The 10508-nt window shown below is 40.4% G+C and overlaps 1 protein-coding gene across 1 annotated transcript in view; it reads left to right on the top strand.

The window, feature by feature from the left end:
• Nucleotides 1-8335, top strand: part of LOC310954916 (sodium-dependent lysophosphatidylcholine symporter 1-B-like) — a gene marked incomplete at both ends in the record, with an annotated part of 9502 nt that extends 1167 nt beyond the window's left edge. The window contains 12 exons of the mRNA XM_083924605.1: nt 179-303; nt 3460-3583; nt 3679-3757; nt 3846-3994; nt 4085-4175; nt 5009-5124; nt 5407-5490; nt 7063-7146; nt 7231-7343; nt 7463-7606; nt 7860-8036; nt 8293-8335. Coding sequence (XP_083780731.1) covers nt 179-303; nt 3460-3583; nt 3679-3757; nt 3846-3994; nt 4085-4175; nt 5009-5124; nt 5407-5490; nt 7063-7146; nt 7231-7343; nt 7463-7606; nt 7860-8036; nt 8293-8335 — 1329 coding nt within the window. The remainder of the gene's footprint in view (nt 1-178; nt 304-3459; nt 3584-3678; nt 3758-3845; nt 3995-4084; nt 4176-5008; nt 5125-5406; nt 5491-7062; nt 7147-7230; nt 7344-7462; nt 7607-7859; nt 8037-8292) is intronic.
• Nucleotides 8336-10508: the final 2173 nt, after the last annotated feature.

The raw sequence follows: 10508 nt of genomic DNA, 5'->3' as shown, positions 1-10508 counted from the left end.
TAAACAAGTGACACAGATGTGCGTTTCACTGCCGCAGTTACACGTGTCTCCATACCCTCATCGGCGTCGTGGCTCTTTTGGAAATCACTCTCTAACCGTGCCATATGAGGTAGTACTTAGCGTCCTCTTTGTTTTGGTTTCATGGCTCACTCTTTTTTTTTCCATTTTCTCCCTGTAGCTGGATCCCTTCCATGCCTCTATCATCCTGTTTGTGGGCCGTGCCTGGGACGCCGTCACAGACCCCACAGTGGGTTTCCTGGTGAGCCGGACCAGATGGACCCGCATCGGTCGCATGATGCCCTGGTAAGTGTTAGAGGATATTAGGAAATACTGAAAATGAGTGGATAGGATATCGAGTTGGGTGAGAAATGTGAGGCAAATGTACTGACAAAAACCAGCTCAAGAGCCGTTGGCAGTAACCATGGCAACAGGGGTGGCCGTTGAGGAATAGTGAGTGGTAAGAGTGCGAGAATGTAGTCTGCACCAAACAGGAGCAAGTAATGTGTGTGTCAGAAATCCAGTTTTCTTCCAGCTGTTTTTACTTTCAGTTCACACGCGTGAGTTTCACTTTTTGAAGTGACTTGGCTGTAGATGTCATGCATGTTCACAACGGCATATGTCTATTCAGTGATGATGATTTATCGACTTCAGATAATATATATAAAAAATATAGGGATGCACGATTATGTTGCCTAAATTGTTAACTACAAGCACGAAGCTCAAATTTCTCAGAAAATCTGATGTGAAATATCTTCAGGGAATAAAAACAGTTTTCATTCTGCACTTAACTCATTTTGCAATTAAGTTATACATGAAATGAAAAATACTCTGTGCTTTTAATTTGTCAAGTATTTAATTTACATATTAATCCAAAATAATATATATATAAAAAGATTTTTGGCTCAACCTCACAAAACTCCACAGTGTAATTTCCTATACGTGTATGTAAAATAAAAAGCGTTATTAAACTATATCTGACTTTACGTACACACACACACACACACACACACACACACACACACACACACACACACACACACACACACACACACACACACACACACACACACACACACACACACACACACACACACACACACACACACACACACACACACACACACACACACACACACACACACACAAAAATAACCAGGTGAAAATGTTTGCTTTTCATTAATCTGGTGAATTAAATACCTATAAAATCACATTAAAGCCAAATTTCAGTCAGATTTCTCTACAAATATCTAATAACAAAAGATTTAAGATATATGACTTGGTATGAACATACGTACAGTACGTACAGTAAATCTCGTCTGGCAGGATACAGGATAGTACATTTTGTCCATCCTGTGTAAGTTTGAATGTGTTTGACTATTGTATATGTTGTCATACACAGCTGGCGTCCTGTTAAGGGAATCCCCCTACCTCTTGCCAAAAGCCCACTGGGATTGACCCCAGCTCCCTGCAACCCTGAACATATAGACAGACATGATGTCTTTATGTATTTCACCTTGTGTGTTAATAAAATGTTGAGGGAGTCCATTTGTAAAGAAAGATGACCTGACATTCTGTTCGTAGAGTGAAAAGGGGATGTGATTGGGGAAGTGAATGCACATGAACCGATCTAAATCTTTTACTGGCATTTCTCTAACATGATGTCACGGTGATATCTTGAGCATCGTGGTTATTTGAGTCAGAAAAGCCGGCTGTGCACAAGCTGCATGTTGAGCTTCTGCTGCGATTGGTCCAACCCACAACACACCATCAGCTTCAAACCAATAGGGGTGTGTCCACATCTTTGTGTGTGTGTGTGTGTGATTCCCCAGCAGACTGTTTGGGAGGGGGTTTTTGCAGAAGAAGAGAGGGGTAACCTTGGGTCAAGAGGCATGCTCGGTTGATATAATGGAGGTCATTGTTAGAAATGGCAACATGTGCATGATCCTCTGTGGCCTGTGAAGCTTTTCCAATTAAAGGGAAACAACCAGCCATTAGATAAGAACAAGAACACACAGATGTCTTTTATGTCCCCACATGCTCGTCCTGTGTTGATAATGTTTAAAATAAAGATATTGACAAAGGCTCTAGAATGGGACATTTAGCACTGTCAGCACATTAAACACCTTAAATTAAATCCATTTATTGCGTGGACCTCAAGGTCATTTCCTGTGCTTTACTGACCTCCAAATAGAGAGTCTGTGGTGTGTGCTCAATCAGCAATGTCAGTGTACGAGACAGCCGCAGACCTGGCCTCCATTTCCAGATAAATTAGCTCTCATTAACCTAATTCACTCATTAGAGGGAATCAGGAGGTGCTTTCTTATTGCTCTCGTGTCACACAAGAAATGGGGGTGGGGGGTTTATATGACCACAGGCGAGTGCAGAAGTGTCACGTTCAATAAGGAAACCTCTCTCTGTGTTCAGTGATATGGCCCTCAGGGAGTGTCAGCACTTATATGTCTTGCATGGCTGCTCAAAAACAAAAATGACAAGCAAATATATTGATTTAATTATATTTTACAGTTCATTAATATAAAATGTCAGAAAATCGTCCCTCTTCCAATTGCTTGTTCTTCTTTATTCTTCTGTTTTATTTGACCAACAGTATAAAGCCTTAAAAGTTTATGAATTTGATGGGGAGAGAGGGGCGATCGAGGCCTTAAAGATTTTTGAAAATGGACATGCGTAGACTGAGGTCATTGAATTTATTTCTTGACTTGATATAGAATAGAAATGCAAATTATTTTGATATTTTTTTACTTAATGTAAGAAAATGGGCTACATTCAGCTGCATGTGACATTGTTTTACATGCCACCAAAGTCCAAGAATGAGGGATTGAAGTTGAATGATGCAGCTTAAACGGCAACATGAAGTGAATATTTAGCAATGCGTTAACATATTCAAGCCTTGTTGGTTTACAGTTTCTGTAAAGCCGGCTAGTTCTCATGATAACAGTTCTGTGTTGTAACAGTAATTCACCTCGATCCGCTTCTCAAACTATGCCATGTGGGGTCCTTGAATTGAAAAACTGCATCATGTCCTCGTGTCTTGAAAACAAGTTTCTGAAGTGGCACCAGCTTCTCTGACTGAGGTCAGATGGAAGACACACAAAACTGAAGAAAAGGCTGAAACTGAATGAGTGGGCAACAGGGGCCTCACTGTGCTTCCAGCACACCCTTCATCCCCTCCTGCAGCCCAGACTGAGCCCTTTCTCCGCACACAAACTCTAACAAGGCAGGATTAGGGAGATTGTACACAAAGCAGCAGGGAGAGAGTAGAAAAGAAGGGACTGCAAGGGAGGATACAATTAAAAAGAAGGGGGTAAAGCTACAGTAACAGTTGGCAGAATTCATCAAACTACTAAAACCATATTTGCTTTGTTTAAACATACTCATTTGTTTATTGAAAACACTGCAAATGTTAAACTTTTAAATGCCTCTTTATCATACTGTGTACAGGATCCTCTTATCTACTCCGTTTTCGGTGCTGACTTACTTCCTGATGTGGTACGTGCCTCCTGTTGAGCACGGGAAGATCGTCTGGTACCTGATCTTTTACTGCCTCTACCAGACAATGCAGACGGTTAGTATGCCATGTTGACACTCCCCAGCACTTTTCTCTCCTTGGTCCTCAGTGTGCACACTTTGCCTAACTGTGTGTTTGTGTACATTTTGCAGTGCTACCACGTGCCATATTCATCCCTCACCATGTTCATCACCAACGACCGGACAGAGCGGGACTCTGCCACTGCTTATCGTACGTCAGTTCGCCTGTGTGATCACATTCTTTTACATATGTTGTCATTCATGCGCTAAGTAACAGTGTATTTCTGTGTTGCTTTCAGGTATGATGGTGGAGGTGCTGGGGACAGTTCTGGGCACGGCAATCCAGGGACAGATAGTAGGCAGCGCCACAAATTGTCCCACTGAGTCAGATTATTCCAGCAACAGCAGTAACTCAACCAACACGTCCAGAGTTTCACTGGATGAGACGGTGAGTCTCTTGAGTGTTTTTGCATTGTGTCAGATAAATGATGAGATTTTCAAAGAGTCCAAGCTCATTCTTTCCCTTTTCTGTCCTCAGAAACAAGCTTACTTGATTGCTTCAGGGGTCATCTGCGCCATCTACGTCCTTTGTGCCGCAGTCTTGCTTTTGGGTGTAAAGGAGCTAAAAGGTATGAATCTATGAAATGTCCAGAGAAGTTCTCAATTGTCCAATGCCAAGGTGAAATATTAAAAAATTTAATGCAGAGCTGTGGACTCAAGACATGTATATTTGACTGTAGACATGAGGATTTAAAATTGACAAAATAAAGACTTGAACACCAATGACTTGTGACTGCATTGCCCTTTGACATGATTATATTTTAAGATTGTGTGCAGCAAATCAATTTCAATGTTCAATCAACTAATGTTTTATGACAATGGATATACTCAATGCCAATCACGTTATGCAAGCAGGATGGAAAGATGCGTTTGTCAGTACAGACAAGACATGATACATGTAGTCAACAAAAAGCAGACGGCAGCATGCAGAACTTTTGGCCAAAAAAAAAGGAAAATAATCGTAATTGTGTCACGGGGAAAACAATATGATTTTTATTCGCTTTCATATGTTTTAAAGTCTAATTTGGAATTATCGAAACATTTAAAAAGCACCTATTAGTTTTGTAAATTTACCACACTACTACCCTTTTTAAAAATGTGAATTTAGTGCATAATGACTTGTTTAGGACTTGATTCAGGACTTCAAGACTTGCTAGTGTTTTGCAAAACCATGACTTTGTCCAACTTTTGATTTAAAGTTTGTATCAGTCTCTTTTCCTTGGGAACTACTTATCGCTGATGGTTTAAAAAAAATGTGATAAATGCCTCTTAAGATGAGAATAAGACGCATGCCCGAAAATTGTTTCTCATTCTTATGGTACTGGACTGTGCATTAAATTCCTTTACAGCAAAGGTTTTATAGCTCTTATCTTTTGTTTTCTTCTCCTTCACTTTATTATAGAGAGTGGGCGAAAGAAATCCCAGCTCACCTTCGGTCAGGGCCTGTGGCTGGTGATAAGTCACGGACCGTACATCAAACTGGTCCTCGGCTTCCTCTTCACCAATCTGGGCTTCATGGTAATACTGTGTTTCATGATCTGGCTCACACTGGGGATGGAAGTTATCCACAAAGTCACAGTTGAAGGTTTAATTCAACATTTTGGGAAATAGCTTTTTCTGTGTGGTCGAGGCGAGCGTTAGAGAAGATTGATACCACTATCAAAGGGTAAAACCACCTCTTGGGCTTTTGTCTGGATGGTCAAACGAAATATAAAGGGTATTTCCTAAAATTTGGAACTATTCCTTTATCTGTAACTGTAGTTTGCATAAAAATGACTCTTCTTCATTTGTTTTTTACAGCTACTGGAGGGAAACTTTGCCCTGTTCATCACATACGCTCTTGGACACAGGAATGACTTCCAGAATATTCTCCTGGTAATCATGGTGAGTGTTTCTATTTACTACTGAAGGACTGTTCACATTTGTGTAAAAGCCCCAATCAGTACCAGATTTGGAGGACATCTACCTTGTTTGGCTAGCCTTGTGGCAGTGTGTGTGGGGTTTTTCAGCCCGTACTCGGAGGACTTTCCTCACATGAGGAGGCACATGGTACCGGGGCTGAAAGGGCAGATTTTCAGGGTGAGAGGAGGTGTTGTTCGGGCTCCTGGGAACCTGTCTCCCAGTCACACACTGGCTTGGTGTTCGCAGGAGATTGAGGGGGAGACAGGCAGCAAGGCACACAATCCAGCTTTTGTTGTCCTGGTGATATCTCCCTGCCACCATGGGAACTGCCACCATTGGATGTGCCCTCCTTACCATCCTCCTCTCGCTGCTTTCTGCTATGGTGCCCGAAAATGTTTCCACTCCTCCTCGGAGAGGTGGAAGTGGAAGGGAAGAAAGGAATTATGTCCCAATGTATTTGCCCACAGTCGATGTTCATGTTAATTCTCAGTCCGCTAATTCGTCAGTAGCGAGCTTGTTCTTGTGTGGTCATTTATCACCCGTTGACCAAATTTGACCTCTAGTTCAAAGGTTGTCTGCCCCCTGCAGGGTTAAGTGGAGACTAGACAAAACATAGTATGCCCTCCTCCTGCAGTGGTCACTTTTATTCTTTCCGGTTCCCACATTTTCCAGAATTTTAATGAAGCCCAGTCAGAATTCTGATTGATTTAAATGGAAGTGTGATACCATTTCACAGTTTATTTGTTTTTTAATGTTAAGTTATCATTTAGGGAATTTTAAATTGTGCCCAGAGCTGCAGCCAGGATTTTAGATATATATTAAGATCTTAGAGGTCTTGCAGCTGTTTTGTGTCTTGTTTGTTTGTTTTTTAGTCAGAAAAATAACTTACCAACTATATGTATATAATATCTCATGATTCCCAGATTTATTTCTTAAGAAGTCAAAGGTCTAATATTTTTTTATGTAAATGTTACAAAGAAAAATGCATGCACGGAACTACAAAAAAAAAAATCTAATGTGGCATCTATATAATAGCTTTCAGCTACAAAAACACTATATGCCACAAGACATAACATAACCAAGACAAGACCTAAATTTCAAACTAAAAGTTAATTTTAGATCATTATCTGGGCAGACTTTCTTCCCTACCCCTACATAATTAAAAAGTATAGTAACAAAGCAAAACCTCAAAGTCAAACCCAAAACACAGAGGACACAACCGCGGTGTAACTAAGGCTCTGATCATACATCAACATCAACATCAACATCAAGTGGCCATCCTTTCCTTGACTTCAAGTTTCAATTGTTTCAATATTCAAGTTGAAAGAAAACAACAAAATCACCCATGTTGCATTAAGAATATAATGTCTATCTTTTGTTTTTGATAAAGATAATCTGGCTGAATGATTAAATCAGAGCTTTTTATTAATTTTGGTTGATGTGAATGGGGAATAATTAATGGGTACATCCCTCGTCTTTTTGCTCTTTTACAAGCATGCATAAAGATATTTGATGAAACAACAGTACTGATAAGTGTGTCACATTTTTTTCTAGTTATCTGGGACTCTAACCATCCCATTCTGGCAGTGGTTTCTGACCCGGTTTGGGAAGATGAAGGCAGTTTACTTCGGCACCACGGTGAGTAATGCTTGTTTTTGGTATTAATTCAAAAAAGGATATGTTGTTGTGGAATTGCTCACACCCTGCTGTCTCTTTCCATAGTGGGCAATACCCTTCATGATACTAATCGTCTCCATTAAGAGCCACCTGATCATTTCTTACTTGGTCTCAGTGGCGGCAGGTGTGAGCGTGGCGGCATCTTTCCTCCTGCCTTGGTGAGCATGAGTTTATCCGCAGGTTCCATCTCTGGATTCGTATGCAGATGATATTTGTTAATTGTGTCGTCAGTAGCGAGCTTAAGGTTTTCTTCCTAATGTCACGCTTGTGCTTGCAGGTCAATGCTTCCCGACGTAGTGGATGACTTCAAGGTTAAAAACCCAGACATCCATGGTCACGAAGCCCTCTTCTACTCCTTCTACGTGTTCTTCCTCAAATTTGCCACTGGAGCGTCTATGGGTATCTCCACACTTAGTTTGAAGTGAGTTAACTGATCCATATCTGTAGCCGTAAATTATTCTCATGTACATTTTTATCCTCACTATCATCCTTAAAATATAGTCAGTTAATGTCTCCAATACCAGAGGAAACCATAAGTGATTAGCTCCTTGCTGCAGCTCATCAGTCCAGTGGTCATGTGTTCAACAATCACATAATCCTTCACCTCCAACAGTGTTGCCAAACTGTATTCACATCAGCTCAACGTTTCTCCCCCTTTCTGCATTTTTTCGCAGATTTGCCGGCTATGTGACCGGGGGCTGCTTACAACCCGAGTCGGTCAGTTTGACCCTGAAGATCCTGGTCTCTCCTGTGCCTGTGGTTCTAATTGTTTTGGGACTGTTGATATTGAGTACCTACCCTATTGATGAGGAAAGGAGGAAGGGCAACCAAAAACTGCTGCAGGAAATGCTGTGAGTGAAAAGTCAAACGCACACACAAGCACTTAACACACGATTATACAGAAGTTTCTGCTTGAGGATAACCGACAGAGGCTAGACACCTGTTGTTGCTGAGCAGGACTCGTGTATGACCACAGTAATTAAACAGCTGAGATGCTAAATTCAGTTCTGTATACCTGCTCCAGCGTCGGCATGCATTATTCACCCTGTGTGGACAGGTCAAGTCCTTTTATGTTTGACTCCTGGCTGTTCTCCCGTCCTTAAACAGGGACTCTGAGTCGGAAACGTCAGCGCTTGAGAGCAACGTGTAGCCGCAGAAGACGAGCCAGCCACCACAGCTGCTTTAACATGTTTGCACAGGCCGTTGAGGGACACAGCCGCCAACTATCTGGACTAACAGAAGAGAAACCACAGACCGCTGCTGGCCAAACATCATCAGCATTAAGCAGCTCCCTCCAGTGAATCATACAGGTTTACTTCGCCCTCTAGTGGCCAGCCAGTGGCATTGCATGTGCGAGTCAATTATTTTCTGGTGGTCTTTATCTGCAGCCGTGACACAATGAAACTAAAAAGCATGCACACTTTACAAATCACCAGTGTATACTTTTTTTAGAGGTTTCCTTTCATCATTTAGCTGAAACACAGCACTGGGATCTGTCCATATTTGAACCTAAATGGGTGTCTACTACTGCACTGGACAGTAAAGTCTGATCGCCTTATCATTTAAAGAGAATAAAACATTTTTGTTTTCAACAACTACAGCTCCTGTATGCGTATGGCTCAGGTGAGATGTAGTCTTGTTTATCTTTTACTCGACAAAGAGAAATCAAACTTTTTTTCCAAAGAGTTGGGAGGTGCTGCTGTAGCTGTCTACGGCGTTATTTACCTAGCTGTTAGCAGCTCTGACATTCTTTTGTACACTGTTTTCATCGACTCTACTTTTACACTCCTCCACTGTGTGTGTACTACATCCTGAAATACTTGGTTGGAATTTGGACACAGCTTGTGATTTGTGGTATTGTTTATGAAGTATTTATTTGCTGGTTTACAAGATCGGACCTTCACTTCACACACACTGGAGTGTGATGTTACCTATGTCTTATGTATGACTTTCCATTCAGACAGTGCTCTGAAGGAGATTTACAGTGTCAACCCTTATTTATAAAAGGGCATACCACTATTCCACTAATTGGAGTTGTATGTGCTCCAATTTCTGCATTTCATGTGATGTGGTTGTTTCTTATAGATCATTTCAGAAAGACTTTAAGTGTACTTGAATCTTCTCATGGGGGAAAAAAAGCCCATGTTGGTGTCATGTGCTGTATGTATGAATCACTGCCTTACACGCACATCTTGAACTCTCAGTTGCAATGAGATTTTCTGTTGAACATGTCTGATTTGTTTTTCTGTTTTTACTGAGAAGGATTTCCCCATCCCACCTTTTTTTTTGTGCTTACACATTTCAGCCAATCTCCGTCAGGTTTAATAGACCTTTCTGAATGTTCTTTCACAGTGAAGTCAACTCCACTATGAAGTAATCTAATCGAGCATGGACTCACTTCCCGGGGGGAAGGACAGAATGCTTTAACTATTTATTTAAACAAACTATTTAAGGGATTATTTTTGCTTTTCTTATGAAAGCACATGTGTATAATTTATTTACAGTGAACGGTTATCGATGGATCTGTGATTTTCAAGTCCTGTGGAAAACATTGAGAAAATCAAAATGGTGGATTTTATTTTTTATTTTTTTCTAAGAAAATATTACAAGTTGCTATAATACAAGCTGCCTTTCCAGTGTTGTGACTCTCAAACAGCTGCCCAAACCCAGATCTTCTATTATAAAGTGGCATTTGTCCTCACTTTAGATGGCTTGATTAAACCTCACACGATCTTATGTCTTTATTGATTAAGTTATTAAGATTTCAGAGAAATATCTTTCAATCATAATATTCCTGTTTTCATTTGAAATTGCACCTGAATGAAGCACTGTACATCTCTCCTTGGTGTTTATATGCTGCTGTACAATATGTAAATACTTTTTTCAAAGTTTGACCTTGATGAGCAATATAAAAATCAGCAAAGAGACGACTTAATGTGCTGTACATTTGTAATATCAAGTGTGAATAAAATTCATCCAAACAGGGAAAACATGTTGATTTTTTTTTTCAGATTTTAATGGTTAAAAGATTTACCAGTTTTTTTCAGCAGACACCCTGATGAGGTTAATTTGCCAGATATTTGTAGAAGAATGAAATTAATTTAAACTGGCATAAAGCATTGCAATGGTTGGCAACTAGTGGCATGTGTGTGTCCCAACAAAAATATTTGGCCCCTTGATCAAAGCTGAAGATTTAATTTCAAGTGTCAAACCTTTTACATATTTTTCAGTAAGCTACAGTAGACAATGTAAATACAAGGCTCATGTATACAACATTCAGATAAATAATTAGTCTCGTTTTGCATCACATCAAATATATTCAC

Source organism: Echiichthys vipera, assembly GCF_963691815.1.
Source record: "Echiichthys vipera genome assembly, chromosome: 12".
NCBI lineage: Eukaryota > Metazoa > Chordata > Actinopteri > Perciformes > Trachinidae > Echiichthys > Echiichthys vipera.
This window is presented reverse-complemented; position numbering and strand designations above follow the sequence as displayed.